The following is a 16,561-nucleotide window of genomic DNA, read 5'->3' as shown; positions in this document are numbered from 1 at the left end:
CCAAGAGCCAGTTGAGCGAAAATACGTATTAGACGCGGACGGCCCAGAAATAGCTCGTACTCCATTACACGAACGGCTGGACGGCAGGAGATGCGATAAACACGAAAGCGAGGCTAGTTCCCTGGCTTTTCTTTATTTTGTGGTCTCTTGCTCCTTGTTTGGCCCCCCTTTTAAAGACTGGTCTTTGCTCTGATCCAAATTGCTCAAAGAGAGAGTGAGAGAAATGCAAGACTGATTCTCTTGCAGCCAAGCGAGAAATCAGGAGTAATAACCTTGGTGATGAGGATCCAAGTGCTGATCTCTCTCGCCGAGCGAATCGTCGGTGTAGCTCTCGCTCATCGCTCATTGTTATCCATCTAATTGTTACGTCTTCGACTATTGACCACTCATCTCCATTTCTATTTACCCGTCAAGTCGACAGTCTGGTTCCCAAGGCGCTTAACACAGCCTCACTCAACCTCTCTACCTTATCGAAGCGCCCTCTGCCTCCCATGGCATCTACCCACAGCAACACAGCCTCAATAGAGGAACCACGGCGCGCTCCGTCAGAACCCATTGATGCGGCTGCAGGAGAGCGACCAGCCGAGACAGCGGCCACCGGCACTGATGCCGTTTGTGCCGACGATGTCTCCAATGCTTCTAGCACTACCAAGAATGGTGGTGATTCAGATGGCGCACAGCAACAGGTGCCCCAGGAAGACAAACCGCGGCGGCATCCAGAAACACAGCAGCAGCAGCAGGTTGATCAGCGCGAGGGAGTTTCCACGCCCGTGTTGACTGAAAAATCCGACGCCTCCATTGCAGCGCCCAAGACAGCCGTCTTGCCGCGTGCCACGACGTTTGGATCGACCTTCACCACATTAACCACTGCCTCTTCCACCTTTGGCCTCCTTTCCGCTCCTCCTGCATGCGACATTCCTGAATCGACGCCACCAGATCGCATCGCCCTAGTTAGGGCTGAGAAGGGAGATGGCTACGTGCCTCAGAGCAGAGGGTTGAAGAACGACCTCTACCGTGCTGTCGGGTTCCTGGAACTGGCTAATGCAGGCGACTTCGCTGCCAATGTGTGGAACTCGTACCCCGTGCCGGTCTATGCCACCGTCTTTATGGCGATTGGAGCAACATTCGCCGGCATCATGTCCGTCTATGCCCTTCTGGACTCGCGGCGTGCCTTTCGGAATGTCAAGTTCCTTCGCAAGCAGCGCCTCGAGTTGAAGGAGGCGCGAGCTCGCAGAGCGGCAAAATCACTGCCAACTAGAGACTTGGATGTCCTCGTGTCTGTCAACTTTCGCGAGCTTGGTACGGAAGCTGTCAACCGCTGGGCGCTCAACATGTTCATGGGCGTCGGTGCCGTGCTCATCTGCGTAGGCACGTATCTTGCCATTGCTGGAGCCAACCCGGGCATCTTCTTGGCCAGTAACCTGCTCTCTGGATACATTGGTAATGCCCCAATCGCCATCTTCGGCGCCATCAACTCCGGCTGGGCGTACTACATCTTCTGCAAGTCCCAGGGGCACATCAACGCAGCTAAAAAGGCCATTCCCGGCACCCCATCCCTGGCTCTCATAAAGAGGCGCAGCAGGAACCTGCAGGTCTATACTGGCATCAACGGCACTGCCACGATTTTAGGAGGAGTCGGCTCCATGATCACCGCAACACGGTGGTGGGGCTACGTGATACTAATACCCGTCATCTTGGCCTCGGTGTTCTGCAATTACTGGTGGCGTACCAGGGCTGGCTATTCTCGCAGAGACTTGGTGCCCTATGGATTGTCGATTTTCAGCATCGACGAGCTGTCTACAGCCTTGGAGTTTGCTGCCAGAGCAGAGGCCAAGATCAAAGAGCAAAAGAAGACACCGATCAACTCCTTTGTCTCGGATCCATCGTCTCTGCGGTCCGTACTTACATTTATCCAAGAACAGGAATTGCTTGAACCTTTTTGCCTGCGGCTTGTTAAAGACGCAGGCTTACGAACGACAATTGGTTATCCCAATAACCCTGCGGAAATCGAAATCAAAGTCGAGTCTCTCCTAAATCTCCCCAAAGAGTGTCACCCGGCAATCATTCAGATCGCCCAGGACACAGTTCGAAAGATCGGATCGACGCACTTCAAATATCGAGAACGCTACGCGGCTGAACTGCTTGGCACATACCTTGCCATTTCACGGCAGCAAGCGAAACGAAGAGAGAAGACTGAATCTCAGTCTGAGAAGTCCAGTCGGCGATGAGGAACATGGAACGGATATATTTACTTTGAGTTTAGACATTTTATGCATTGAAAGCAAGCGAGCGAGTCGTCATCTTCATCTTGATGATCTTTTTCTTCCTATATTTTTAATGCATATATCGGCGCAGGTGGTGGGCTTCACAAACCATTAGACAATGATGCAGGATGGCATAAGTAGTAGTTATATACTGGAAAGAAATCTATATGGGATTGCCTTGAAAGGCCATGTATTGACCAATCTATTCCTGCGTCTCTGCGAACTTATGATTCGGTCGAGTACGGTTATAGCTCCAAAGCGCTCTGCTGTCAACCGCCTGAGATGTTTACGTGTACATATGGAGAGCCAAGAGCCACATACGCCTCTTGATCACAAGAATACACCAGAAACGTGAAAAATAATCCATTCTAATTAAGATGCGATAAATAGTAGATACATATAAAAACGGCCTTCTCAATCTACGCCGCACACAAATTAAATCTGTCCATCCGAGAGATAGTGTGATCCCCCAGCACAACGGTATCCATCAGCCTGCTTGATCCAATGATACCCAACAGGGCACACTCCCAGGGCCTTTAATTTCTCTCGTTTCTTTGCTTCTTCTTTTCGCCGTTTTTCTTCCTCCATTAGCTGGCGCAAGATCCTTTCTCGAGCTTCGGCTATCGCGCGTTGCCGAGCCTCCTCCTTCTTCCGAGCCTCCTCGTCTTCGGCAATTACTTTGCGAACAATTTTTTCTCGAGCTTCTTCAATCGCAAGCTTCTGAGCAGCCTCTTTGAGCTTGAGGTACTCTGCTTCCTTTCGCTCTTCTTCTGCTTGATCTCTCTGGAGCTGATCCCAGATTTCGTCGCTTACGCCGGCGTCTCGTACGACTTTGCGGTTGCGGTTACTCACGGGCGACTCAGGCGGTGTAGGTGCTCCCTCATCTGACTCTTCCGTGTCAATCGCCTCGTCTTCTTGTGTCTTCTGTTGGGTTTCGACATTCGTATGGGTGCGAATTGAAAGAGCCGGATTAGCCGGGGCTGCTGGCGCATGAGAAGAAGCTGCCTCGCGATCAAAAAATGCTGGAGGAGCAGACTTGACCATCTTAGATTGTCGGTCTTTCAGCATATGATCAAGTACCTGCGTAACATGCTCTTCCTCTACTTTGAGTGCTTCTGCCTTCAGATCAATCGCTTGAAAGACGTTTCTGGCAAGTTGTTTTACGTCTCTTGCGCTAGCCCAGCCTTCTAAGGTGGTCAATGACTTGATAGTAGCCGTACAGCTGGCGAGAAATGTCTCGGAGGGACGTTCCAAGCAGCTGATATCCATGTCCTTGCCCTTGCTTGCGATCTCTACCTTTCTCTTTCGCAAGAGATCGGTAAGCAACTGGAAACAAGCATCTGGCTCGAGTGGCTTAAAGTCGATAGTTTCGGGGAAGCGGCTAGTCAGCCCAGGGTTCACGGACAGGAGTCGGTTTATATCATGTTCATAACCCGCCAGGATAATGATGAGTTTGCCTTGATATTTTGGCTTGGTCACACAGTCCACAATCTCGTCAATAGCCTCTTTGGCATATCCGCCTTCAGCGAACCGGTACGCTTCATCGATCAATAGAACTCTTCCAAGCGACTTTTCGAGAACTTTTTGGACTTTGGGCCCAGTTTGACCGACATATTGGCCTATCAGGTCCGTAGCTGAGCATTCTACTACCACGGCCTTGTCAAGAAAGCCCATGTCGTAGTATACTTTGCCCATTTTTCGTGCGGTAGTTGTCTTGCCTGTTCCTGGCGGACCTCGGAAAAGAAAATTGAATGGGATCTCTTCCTTGACATCCAGCCCGAGAGCTTTCAACTGTCGAACTTGCTGTTGAATGTGCTCAAGCTTCTTGATAATATCTTCACGACCGATATCATCTTGGAATAATGCTCGCACATTCGTGTCCTTCCGTGTCGTTCTGTCAAAGTCTTCGTCAAAGTCTTCTGCCTCTATCTGGTTCTTCTTTTTAAGCTTTCCAGCTGAGAGGCGCTTTTGATAAGAGGCTTTGGCTTTGCTTAAAAGGTTCTCAATCGCGCCGCCATTGCCAAAATTAGCTCGATTGCGTTCTCGGATGAGAACTTCGAGCGCAGCGGTCTTGCCCTCCCCAGTGGTAGTAAAGCCGGAAGCTTTCAGTTTGAACTCCAATACCTGTCTGAGAGCATCGTCATCAAAGTCTTCAAAAACAAATGGTGTGTCCACTGAAAACCGACGGCTGAGACCTGGATTGACATTTTGGAACATCTCTTCCATTTGCTCCTGATAGCCTATTACAATGACGCAGCGATCGTCGCCAGGAACATTCTGGACATCTGCGACTATCGTGTCTATAACCGCCGTCTTGTACGGGTCAGAGGTAGAGCCGTTTCCGCCATATAAGCCGTATGCTTCGTCGATTACAAGCACTTTTCCCAAAGTCGCAGCCAGAATGCCCTTGGTTTGGGACTCTGATACTCCTAGAGCAGCACCGATGAAATCTGCTGGAGTCTTGACTACTAGCTCTCCATTGGATAAGAGACCGAGAGCTGCAAGAATCTCTCCGTAAAGCTTGGCAACTGTCGTTTTGCCTGTTCCGGGCGATCCCAAGAAGACTCGGTTGAGTGTAAACTGTATGGGAGGCTCTTCATCAAGCTCTCGCTGATAGTTGGTTTTGATAGAGTCAAGTAGTATTTTCACCTGTTCTTTGACTTCTTTCAGGCCAACCATCTTGTTTAACTTCTGCCACGCCTTGCAATCTTGCAAAGACAATGAAGGCTCTGGACCAATGATATCCTCTTTCGTGAACAGAAAATCGTTTGGATTTTTGCCGGATTGGCGCTCCCGTCGAATTCGAGTGGCTTGTCTCTTTTTCATATTCGCTAAAGCATTTTCAATGGCGCGAGCGTTTCCAAACCCTTCTTTGCCTCTGCTTCGACCGACTCTGCGGGCAGCGATACGTATATAGAGGCCATCGAGGCCATCCTCGACTTCCATATTGTTGGCATACGTGCGGTTCACCTGACGCTTGAGAATTTGTTGCAGCTCCTCATCCGTGTAGTCCTCGAAGTTCATTGTAATAGGAAATCGGCTGGGGAACCCTGGATTGTGTGCAAAAAACGACTCCATCTGTTTGGAGTACCCAGCAAGGACAAAGGTAACCTTTCCTCTGAGATTTTCCACTTCCGCAAGCAGATAATCCAAGACCGCCTTACCGCCAGGGCTGTTTCCAGATGAGAGCTGGTAAGCTTCATCGATAAAGAACACTCCTCCGCCTTGGTCTTTCATTTTCTCAAGCAGATCTTCGCATCCTTTGACGCCCATGTTGGCCAACTTAGATCCTGTCGTCTCCTCGAAGCAGTCACCGGCGATAGCTCCAAGACTCGTAAGGAATTTACCCCATATACGGGCCACAGTCGTTTTACCTGTTCCTGGATTTCCAAGAAGGGAACAGCTTAATCTTGAATCAGACAGAGGCGTTTCCTGGCGGATGGCGAGGTCTATTTCTGACTTCTTATTGAGGAATTCTTCTTTCACCGACTCTAAACCAATGAGATCCATGAGTTCATCCAGAGCACCATTGCTAGCTCCAGTATCGCGCTTCATATCTTCCCATTCCTGCGCCGAAGGACCGAGGCTGTCAGAAGAAGCGGGTTTCTTGTCTTGAGGCTTCTTGCTGGATTTTCCTGGCTTGGTGTCTGCTGATTTTGCCGCATCTAGCCTTGCCTTTGTCTCTTTCAGACTTTGCAGCTGAGCTTTCTTCTGCGCAAGTTCTTTTTCTTGATCTTGCTCTTCTTGCGTATACTTCATGTGGCGCCGATGATGATCAATTTCATCATCTATCTCCTGTAGCTCTCGACGATATTTGTCTTGCTGTTGCTGCCTCTTTTTCTCCATCTCGAGGTCTCGCTTAACTCTCCGTCGAGTGTCTTCGTCTTCTCTTGCGCAGGACTTGCAGCCTTCGTTTTCTTTTCCGCACAAATGTTTCATCTTGTGGCCACGTTCGCAAGTTTTCTGAACCATTTTTATGCATGAAACTTGTGAGTGGTTGGGCTCGCGATGGCATCGGCGTTCGCACGGATGTTTCCCACAGCTGATAATAGCACCACTAAACAATTAGTGGATGTCGGATTAAATGTCGTAACTTGGAAACGTACCATAGCTGAGAGCAGCCTCCATCAGGACAGTGCTGATCAAAATCTTCAGGCTTCTGGAGTAGAGCAGATCGATCGGGATGTTGTTCGCAGTGGACTGGTAATCCATCGAACAAGAATCCCTTTTCTTTCATCGCATCAAAGTACAATTTCCACATTTCGTTGCCCTTCTTGCTTGCCAAGAAAGTATTCATATTTCCAATGAGAATAATACCGTTTCTTGCTCGCGATAAGAGCACGACTAGTCGCTCACGAGCTACGAGGAAACCGATGTCGCCTTTCTTGTTGCTTCTGGCCAAGGATATGATCACAATATCGCTCTCTTCTCCTTGGTAGTTATCTGTTATTTGTCAGTAATCGTACCATAAAGCCCGTAAATGCAGATCATTTTACCAATAGTCGACAAGCGTAGTCGTCCCGTTGAAGTTTTAGCAGCAGCCTGTGTCATTAGCCCAGCTCGCACTAGTTCATGAGTGTCCAAGTCATTCAAGTAGGGATCATTAATCTCGCTGAGTTTCTGTCTCAAAAGTGAAAGCTGGCCCATGTATGGAGTCAAGACGACCATGTTTTCGGAACGGTAGCCTTGTTGACTCAGATACTTGACCGTTTTCAAGACCATGTCGGCTTCAAACGTGTTTTTCTTGCTGGCCTTTGAACTTGGATCCCGACGATCAATGACGTTATCAAGCTGCTCTTCCGGATATTCGTGGTTCACAAAAATGACTCTCTCTTTCAATCCACGTATCTTTTCTCGACTGAGTGTTTTTGGCATATCCTTGAGCTCTTCGTAGGCTAAAAGTCTTGAGAATTGAGAAATATCCGGATGACTGCGATGCTGCTCCTGGAGAGTAGCAAAGTGATGACCTTGTCTAATAAGGCGTTCAAAAAGAGAAACGTTGAGATCATAGCCTTCGCCCTTTTCCACAGAGAGATTGTAATTGTTGATCTTAGGACGAAGCTGCTTATGGTCGCCAATTAGAATCAGTTGTTGGACGGATGGACCGAGAGACGTAATAACATGCGCCTCTAGAATTTCACCAGCTTCTTCGACAAGAACAATATCCGGTTTAGCCGCCCGTATGATGGATTGATACATTGCTGCACCTGTGGTCGTGCATCCAATGATTCTCCTGCTCTTGACTATGGCTCTCTTGCTTTCTTTGAGGAGACTCTCTATCCTCCGGTAGTGGGTATTTGCCGTTTCTGCTTGCTGTGCAAACTCATTGATCTTATCTCGTTGAATTTGGCACATCCATGAGTTATGGAACTCTAACCGGGTCTCTGGCGCAACTCTCCACACTGCTCGTTCTTCATCACTCATGCTTTGTGCCAGCATGCCTAGCGATGACAATTTTCTTCCATTTACCCAATAGTCATAAACGTCAACAGGGCGCAGTGACTTCTTCTTTTTTCCTACAACTTTCTCCTCGGCTGGGACTTGAAATGCATCCCAAAATCTCATTTCAGAATCGGAGAACTCCAACATATCCAATATTTCTTGTGGATGAACATGTCGCTTGGTAAGCTGATCTATAAGACGATCTAGCATTATCCGTGTGTCCGTTTGATCCGTTCTGGTATCACTGAGCATCGCTTTAGTTTCAAGGCTGAAACGGAATTGAGAGTCTTTTGCGAGACTATCAATTCGTAACGCTTCTGTTCTAGTAGAAGCTTTAGAACCAATTCGAACCATGTCGCTCTGCGGGATGCCTATTTTCATCAAATCTTCAAGAAACTGGTCCAAAGCATGGTTTGTATAACTGAGAACCAAGATTCGGAAGTCAGTCAACTTCATAAGTGCCAGGGCAATAATAGCCCCAATAAAGGATTTGCCCGTCCCCGGTGGGCCCTGGATTTGGCCTACAGGGTTTTCCAGGCCGTTAATCAACGATTCGAGCTGTGCATCTCGAATCTGCACTTTGACGCCCAGTCTGCTCTCTAAGTCGAATGATGTTCCCCTTCGCAACGCAGATTTTAGTTCAAGGATGAAACTGTACAGCGTTGGGGGTGGATCGTATTGAGATGGTGGCCCTGACGGGTCGAGGATGACATTCTCGATTGGAATCTCTGTGATTTCTTTCAGGCGCTTTAATATTGGTTCGTAAGCAAAGGTTGCAGTATCAACGACGTAGAACTTGAGTTCAGGGCATTTTGGACCCATGAGCGCCTGGACCGCTCCCTTTAACCCAGCATTATCCGTGAACTGTATCCCAACCTTGGGCGGATCTTCGACAAGCCAGTCTTTTTCACGTACGATGGAGCCAAAGGCAATGATACTTTTGCCCAAGCAAAGAGCACCGACAGAATTGTGCTTCACAATGTGTCTAGGGTCTTCAAGATAGTGCTTCTTGGCTTCTTTAGTGCGTAAGTTTCGAGGAAAGTTGATCCCTTCTTGGCACCGAAGTACCAGCGTGAATGGCTTTGATGATCGTTCAGCTCCAATGTCGTAGTCCGCTAGATTTAATAGACCAAAGGCCAACGGCTTACGCCTGGCCTTTCTTTGGCCCCATGCTATCTGCAGATCTTCTTTTAGATCTGCAATCATGTCTTCTCGTAAAAGACGGAAAAGCCAGCCAAGATGATTCAATGCACGAGTATCCCTGGGAACTTCAAACACATCGTCCAACCGTTGCAAAAAGGGATCTTCTTTTGAACTGACTTCATCCGCGGTGGGGAAAATGGAAATTTGGCGAAAATCTGCAAAATCATTGTCGTGTCTGCCCCCAGGGCTGTAGTCCAACCGAATTGACGCGGATGCAGAGCCTTTTCGAACTTGGATAACTTTGTCGATGCGATAACCAAGGGATCGTACTGCCTCGGACGGCGATTTGGCCAGCGAGCGGTTTCCAGTAAGTGACTCCACATCATGAGAAAGTGCCACGATCTCGGGTGAGGATGAAGAGACGATTGCTAAGCAAAGAGACGCAAAAGCCAACAAGCTGCTGTCTTTGAGCTGATTGGAGGTATAGAGACTCAAGAATGCAGTCCAAAATGTTGGAGGACAGAGAATTTCCTTCAGTAACCTCTCAAGAAAGTTGCCGTCATTCAGTATTTCTACCTGAGGCTGGCAAACTTGCGCTATGAAGGTAGCTGTCGAAGACTTAATGAACCCGACAGAGAGATTGCTACGAACGGCTTCTCTGACAGTTTTTGGGCCATCTTTTCTCGCAAGTATGCATTCCATACAAACTGCCGCGGACCTGTGTTCGCATATAACACCAACTGCCTCAAAGAAGTGCTGGGCGTCGCGTGAGGTTTGAATAGCGCGATCGCCTTTGATGAAGGAATAAAAAACATCCTCGAGCTTGGCGGCACGGCCAGAGAGACCACCTTTGGAAGCCATGATTATGCGTGAAGTAATTGAATGTAGTATGTTGTTGGCAGCGTTTGATCATGGCGAGTATTAAGAACTGAAATCTACCACATATATATAATCACATGGGTCTGTCTATCAGGCCACCAAGAGATACGCTACCCGCAAATGAAAAGACTCAGTTAATACGTCAACGCAATTGTGGTGAATGCAGTAAGGCAGCCTTGATACCTGTAGGAGGCCTTGCTGCGTCTCGCGTTACATGAGTGGTGGGGGGGATTCTCTTCTTGTTGGATGAATCTTATAGGCCTCCCGCAGCCGCGTCACAGCCTGGCCATCTGATTCGGCCACGACATGAGCCTTTCCCCTCATCAGGCCGCAGCGGCCTTTCAGAGGCCAAATGCGTCAGACCAGCCATGTTGTGTAAAGTCAGATATCAAGTGTTGGACCGATAACGCGGCCAATTGCGCCTCGACGTGTTTGAAAGCTGCAGATAACAGTGAAGCTATGGGCCGCCCAAAAGCGGCATTCACATGACTTGCTGTAGGCCTCCCGATTTTATCCAAGAGTAAGAGAGGGGATGGGGAGAATAGCATATATCTTTCTGGTGTGCTCGACATCGATTGTTCAACTTGGTAGTGTATATTCGAGAGCTGAGAGTTCTTTCTTACCAGTACATCGACATCTGAATCATGTCCTATAATAGAGGACGGCGCGGCCGAGGAAACTTCTGGAGTGCCAGACCAAAAAATCCTCTTGCGCAGTTGGAAGAATCGCCCTTTCCTCCTCTCGGAAGCCTGATCGAAGCTATTGATGCAAAAGCCCTTGAAGATATTGACGATGATGAATGCACTCAATTCAGCATGAAAGATGTTGAGCCTATAGCATCTTATAATTGGGTAGATCAAAAGGCTCCGAAAATAATTGTTCCCGGTATGTATGCGTTATTATGCTCCGTGAAAGGCGGGAAGTGTCTAACTTTAAATTCTCGCAGGTTGCCCTCCTCTTTGGAAGCCATTGGCCGACCATCCAAAGCTTCAAGAAGATAATGGCATTTATTATCGCGATGATAATTCGGCCTTCTTCCCAAAACATCCTCTCGAGCCTGCGATCGTTTCCGTCATGAAGATGCACCCGGATGCATTTAACATCAATATTGTCGGCTGCAACAGTACTCTTGGAAACCTTTTGCGTTTCGTTCGAGGCGTTGAGTGCACTTTTCGCATGCTTGTCGAAGTTGTGGGCAAAACTGTCCATCTCGTGCGAAGAGAAAGGTCGCCAAAGGAGCAGTTGATAGGAGTCAGAGGCTTTGGACATACTTTCCCAGAGGCTTATACCACATGGGCGCCTGATGTCCAACCGTCTAGATCACATCAAAGAATTGTTAGATGTCGGTTTGGAAAGCTTGATTTGCTGATGCGACAAAGCTCAGATGGCTACATTGGAGAAGATAAAGATAAAAGCCCGCCAACTGCTACGCCATCTTCAACTGCCGATGAGGATATTGTCAATCTTCTTGGAGATCTCTCTATCAAGTCATCGCCTGCCAAATCGACCATATTTGGGCAGCTTGAAGTAGTCGATGGCGGTCGGCTAACACCGCAGTCATCTGCCTTTGATCTCAAGACGCGATCAATCAAGGCTATTGATAGAGACACTCTTGGCGAAGAATTGCCGCGCTTGTGGATGATGCAAATTCCCAACTTTATACTTGCGCACCACAGATTTGGAACTTTTTGCAACATTGAAGTTTCCGATATCCGAGATGAAATCGAAAATTGGGAAAAATCTCACCAGGCGGATTTGCGTCGTCTGAGCGCGCTTCTGCACCGCATAATTACTACGGCATTAGAGAAAGAAGGCACCTTGCTGGAAATTGTCAGGGTGGAAGCAGGCTCCTTGGAGATTCGAGAGCGTCTTCCAGATGTAGGCGTAGCATTTTCAGCAGAAGTGAAAGAAAAGTGGTTGAAGTGGCTTGGAGACGCTGAAGAAGACACTGAAGAGGTTGATGACGATAGCGACAGTGGCAGCGGTGATTTCACTGAATGCAACGAGGAATGCGGATACTGTGGTAAATGCAGCTCTTGATCTTAGTAAAATATTAGTGGATAGCTCTAATAACTGGTTTCTTCTCCGTCGGACTTTTCGCTTGATGACGGCTTCTAGTCGTAGCTTTGTCTCTCGCTGGAACCGGCATCAAGGATGTACGAGACTGTGAGTGAGTATCGGCATAACAGAACTAACAACTTTCAACATTCCCGTCGTAAATGCCTACTAATCGCCCATAACTGCTGATAAATCCAGAGACAGGAAGGATAGATACAGAGAGTCTTTGACTTTGCGCCTCGCGATTGAGAGCATAAACGCGATTCGGATATCCACATTCGCCGAAGTTCTTTACATTCTGTTTCATTGTTTGGCTTTTCAACAAGGTCTTATGCTAAATCTTTCTCAAATTTGACCAGCTTCAGCTTTTTAAAAAAACTAGTAATTCGCAAACAAGCATCGGTCCAGGTGGGATAGTGCGAGCTGAAGGCGAGGCGGGGATGAGTAATCGCAAATAAAGAAGCACGAACCCAAGAGCGAAGGGCGAAACCCAGCGGACTTTCGGCCCATCGGCTTACAAGCGAAGATGGCAGCTATTAAAGGATCTTGCTTGATTCATCGAATTAAATTCTAAGATTAGCATGGGATGTTGTATCCATCAGCGAATAGGCGTCGGGCGACATCTGGCTCTTCGTAGAGCATACATGTCATGTATATAATGATCAGAAGCCCCCGTTCAATGATCTGTATCCGACAAGTTATATTCAATTCAAAATCTCTTGCACAGCAACAACTTCTTGATAAGGAAAGAAATATGGCTACCTTTAAGGATCACGAAGAGATTCTGGAAGCCGCTTTCCGCGACCCCCAAAACACCTCAATCAATTTAGAGCCCTCCAATGTCAACAGAGTCATCAAGAGCGGAGCCTATGACGCCGACCCGAATATACATTACACGAAAACCCAACTATGGGACATGGAGTACAACAAGGCGTACAACCCAGAAAAATACTTGCGACACATCTTGCGACCAGGAAGCGTTCGGATCTTCAATGTACAGAAAGATGGCCCGAGAGAGACATTTGTCCGCGTTTCAGACCAAGGAACATGGGTAGACCCTTCCAAATATAGCACGGTCATTGAGCAAGTGCTCATAGACAACGAAAGGCAGCGAGCATTCTTCATTGGTGTGCCGGAAGTCGAAGACCCAGAGGGCAAGAAAATTGTCACAGGAGACCAAGTGCTTTTCCATGTCGAGCATTCTGCGGCTGGAACTGAAGACGAGCCGCTCAACATTTGGCGAATTGTCCACTTAGACCAGGATGAAGACGGAAAGATAAAGGAGGCGTTTGCCAAAATGGGTGCCACACCGTACCTCAGAGAGTTTAACGAGGTGTACATCCGCGAGGATCTGGGCAAGAAGCTGATTCGGATTTGATACACATATATAATGGGTGGCAGTACTTCACTGGGCGCTGTTTTGGTATTTACATGTCTTTTAGCATACTTCAATTAAAGATAGTAAAGCTTTTCATGAATCTTTGTTTGATGCCTTAATGTCACTTTGTCAGCTCATGACGGCCTCTGAAGCTCATATTATATATGTATTCACGCCACTCGAGTATTTAGCTATCAAATGACGTTTTGAGAGACGACTCTTGAGTTCCCAGCGTAAGAAAGTGAATGGAATAGACTTTAAATTTCGAGTTCCTCCTTTGAAGTCCATTGCATCTACTTAAGCTAAGCTACACTAACTTTAGTGATATTAGGCTACGTAAATTGTGTAGCTCCAGTGGATACATGTATGGATCTTGCAGCTTCTGTGTTGCTCATTGGCCAAAATAGCCCATAAAACATCTTTTAGGTCTGCCAGGCAGTACCTACATAGACGATGACTATTATCGAGCTTTTAATCCAATTACTAATTACTTTCAGTCAATTGCTTTAAACAGTGATTTATTGATTCAATCGCTACAGAACTGGATTTTCTAAGTTTGTTTGCTCAAGGCCTCCCGGCGGGAAGTGCTGTTGGGGTCAAAGTACGGTCTCTCGCCCACACCAACAGCTCGGTTGCCAAAGCGCTCACCCAAGCCTGTGTAATCGTACGTCGCAGTGTGGAACACGCTCCGGTTATCCCAGATGGCTATTAAAACACGTTAGCCCGTGGTTCAAGTAAATGATAAAGGATGATACATACCAATGTCGTTGGGGTTCTGCCAGCGGAATCGCACTTGCAGATCATGGCCATCATGGACAAGGTCCAAGAACCACTGTCGCAGTCTGTTGCTCTCATCTTCGGTCACTCCGTTGATGTGCTTGACATGACCGCCAACGGGGAAGATGCTCTTCCATCCGGTGACGGGGTTGGTTCGCACGACGGGGTGAATGGCCTTGAGTTCAGAGCCAATGTTCTCGGGGGGCACCACGAGGCTTGGTGTACAGCTCAAAGCCTCCACGAGCAGCAATTTCGTTAAATGAGGGTGTTTGGAAAGTAGCAGTCAGAGACTCAAGGAACTTCTGATAAGGCTCGCTGATGCGATCATAGATTTCGTAGCCAGATGCCCAAAGGGTATCTATTACACAGTTAGAATAACTATCGGACGGAGAAAAAGAAGCTCAACTTACCGCCTCCAGTCGGGGGAAGTTTAGTAAGGCGAAGAGAGGTGTAGTCGGCCGGAGCAGGCTCAAAGGCGATATCGCTGTGCCAGCTGGCGGCCTTTTGCTTCTTGGGGCTGAGCTCTCCTGGACCATTCTGCTTGTAGAACTTGTCGAATTGAACTGAGCTGATGGTGCTAATCTCGGGATCACTGCCACCAAGCTCTCGTTCGTTGTTCAAAACAGGGTGAATGTGCAAGCTAGATGTAGCAGGACGTCCGGTCAACCTGCCAAGGCGAAGAATCAGCTCCTTCTGGAGATCGTTGGTGAGGTTGTCTTGGGCGCGGAAGAAGACGACACCACGCTGTGAAACTATGAAGAGTTAGATGAACTGTTTATATTCGAAGTATCATTTTGTCAAGGGTTGCTTACTAGTGACGGCGAGGTCTCGAATAAGTTCATCCGAGTTGGGAGCGTTCAGCCACTCTACAAGATTGGCCTTGGGGAATTCACGGCCAATGACTGGAGTGATATCGAAAGCCTCGTATTGATCCAAGGTGCCAGCAAGGGGGACAGGCTGCTGGGCCTTTGTCTTTATGGGCAGGTCATGGATAATAGCAGGTGCTTCAACCGCTGCGGGAGCCATTATTGCTGCTGTGTTTGAGTAGTGTCAAGGGCAATAAAGTTTCAGTATCGGATGCCAGTTGAATCGATTCACAGTAACAAACTTGAGGTCACACAATGCTGCTTTGGGGCACAGCAAACACTTATATGTAAACTTTTCAAATCTTATCATCTTCTCTTAGCTGCCATTACATCTGAGTCATACCGAAAGCAACGCCCTTTGACATCAGTTTGCTGACTTGATCACATTTCCAAGTCATCCTTTAGCCGTATTCACCCAAGAAGCGATAAAGTGACGCGTTATTATACGACATCGGCTGCCAAATTGCGTCAGTGAGGGGATAGACTTTCACCAACAGTCCTCGCGACATATAATTTTGCGGACTTTGGGATCTCGGCCATTACAACATCAGACTTGTAGAGCATGCGATTGGAGGATTTGGTCGGGTCCTCGGTGCAAACAGGCGGTTCGCAAGCAACGCGTTCAGTTGCATTGCATGAGCATCTGGTTCCAGTCGGAGTAAAAGCGTCTCTTTGGGTTAGAACTCCTGCATCTTCAAGGCCAAGTGCCGGAACCTCGCGGACTAGCCACGTCTCCAAAGCGACGGCGCGGACGTCTCAAGACTAGGAGATATCGCATCATCCAATAATCGCAAATAGACTCTTTCTCCAGGCCGTGCCGAGTTCAAGCATAATCAGCTGCACTCTTGGAAACGCGGGGGTGCTGCAGATAGAGCCCCTCAGCTTGCGGAAATCACATCAACTTCTCGTGGAAGCACGACAGCAAGCATGGCCAATTGTTAGCATTAGGCTGTCTACCAACAGACATGTACTGTAGACCAGGGTCTCTGTTATGGAAGTCGCACGCGGCATGTCGCCTTCAGAGGGATAAAATCTTGTCGGTATCCCTATCTCGGCGGCCCGTATAATTCTCTGGAATTGCGTGCTTCGCGCGTGTTTTGGGGGATTGAGGATGTGCGTTTTGCCGCTCGTTGAAAGGATCAAGGTGGTGATTGCGTGATTGCGGCCGCCACTCGCACAATGAAACACCACAGATAAGGTGCATTGTCCTGCACAATGCTGCGATATGTCAGCTTCGGGGAAAAAAGACATCAAGGCGATTTAATTAAGAATTTTCGACATGATGGGAAGCATTTGATGCGAAAGAACTGAATGTTCCTGTTTATGAGCAGTTTGCCCAAGTAATCATTCGAAACACCAAAAATCCACAACGAAGGGATAACCATTCAATTAGAAAATACAGTATAGCCAACTCGGGTTAAACGCCCAACTGATAAGAATAATGCTGCCAAGAACCTGTATTCGAATACGCATGCGTATATGCATGATCTCATTCCCCAGAGTAGCGATCTGGAAAGGCTCGAGGCCAGGGCCGGGTCACCGGTCATCTCAGATACTGCTCGTCTTAACTACCAGCCGCTTATTGATACCCCAGAGAGCATATCTTAGTAGCATACATCCTAGATTCTATCGAGCCTAGCCCTCTCGTCGTAATTACTTGGGTTGTTCTCATCATACCCAAGCCGGGCCTACCGCGTTCTCGATGTCGTTTCTTGGCTCGTTGCGTGCGATCGCCACATTCAGACACCAAAGCC

General features: G+C 48.0%; 5 protein-coding genes across 5 annotated transcripts; 3 read left to right on the top strand and 2 right to left on the bottom strand.

The window, feature by feature from the left end:
* Positions 1 to 491: 491 nt before the first annotated feature.
* TrAtP1_012190 (uncharacterized protein) lies at positions 492 to 2,228 on the top strand (the record flags this gene model as incomplete). The annotated part of the gene is made up of 1 exon (XM_014090387.2): positions 492 to 2,228. One exon carries the CDS (start codon positions 492 to 494, stop codon positions 2,226 to 2,228), a length of 1,737 nt encoding a protein of 578 aa, XP_013945862.2.
* A 397-nt stretch (positions 2,229 to 2,625) lies between these two features.
* TrAtP1_012189 (uncharacterized protein) lies at positions 2,626 to 9,746 on the bottom strand. The gene is made up of 3 exons (XM_066115423.1): positions 6,761 to 9,746; positions 6,371 to 6,707; positions 2,626 to 6,321 (listed from the first exon to the last, which is right to left on the bottom strand). Exons 1-3 carry the CDS (start codon positions 9,708 to 9,710, stop codon positions 2,700 to 2,702), a joined length of 6,909 nt encoding a protein of 2,302 aa, XP_065971521.1. The 5' UTR covers positions 9,711 to 9,746; the 3' UTR covers positions 2,626 to 2,699.
* Positions 9,747 to 10,289: 543 nt separating this feature from the next.
* Positions 10,290 to 11,815, top strand: TrAtP1_012188 (uncharacterized protein). The gene is made up of 2 exons (XM_014090389.2): positions 10,290 to 10,613; positions 10,675 to 11,815. Exons 1-2 carry the CDS (start codon positions 10,373 to 10,375, stop codon positions 11,766 to 11,768), a joined length of 1,335 nt encoding a protein of 444 aa, XP_013945864.2. The 5' UTR covers positions 10,290 to 10,372; the 3' UTR covers positions 11,769 to 11,815.
* A 725-nt stretch (positions 11,816 to 12,540) lies between these two features.
* TrAtP1_012187 (uncharacterized protein) lies at positions 12,541 to 13,164 on the top strand (the record flags this gene model as incomplete). The annotated part of the gene is made up of 1 exon (XM_014090390.2): positions 12,541 to 13,164. One exon carries the CDS (start codon positions 12,541 to 12,543, stop codon positions 13,162 to 13,164), a length of 624 nt encoding a protein of 207 aa, XP_013945865.2.
* Positions 13,165 to 13,518: 354 nt separating this feature from the next.
* TrAtP1_012186 (uncharacterized protein) lies at positions 13,519 to 15,061 on the bottom strand. Its single transcript, XM_014090391.2, has 4 exons — positions 14,754 to 15,061; positions 14,352 to 14,693; positions 13,924 to 14,299; positions 13,519 to 13,869 (listed from the first exon to the last, which is right to left on the bottom strand). The coding sequence occupies exons 1-3, from the start codon at positions 14,965 to 14,967 to the stop codon at positions 14,124 to 14,126; spliced, it is 732 nt and encodes a 243-aa protein (XP_013945866.2). The 5' UTR covers positions 14,968 to 15,061; the 3' UTR covers positions 13,519 to 13,869; positions 13,924 to 14,123.
* Between the last annotated feature and the right edge of the window lie 1,500 nt (positions 15,062 to 16,561).

The sequence above is a fragment of the Trichoderma atroviride genome, chromosome 7 (assembly GCF_020647795.1).
Source record: "Trichoderma atroviride chromosome 7, complete sequence".
NCBI classification, from domain to species: Eukaryota; Fungi; Ascomycota; class Sordariomycetes; order Hypocreales; family Hypocreaceae; genus Trichoderma; species Trichoderma atroviride.
The sequence above is the reverse complement of the archived record's forward strand: the minus strand, read 5'-3'. Positions and strand labels throughout refer to the sequence as shown.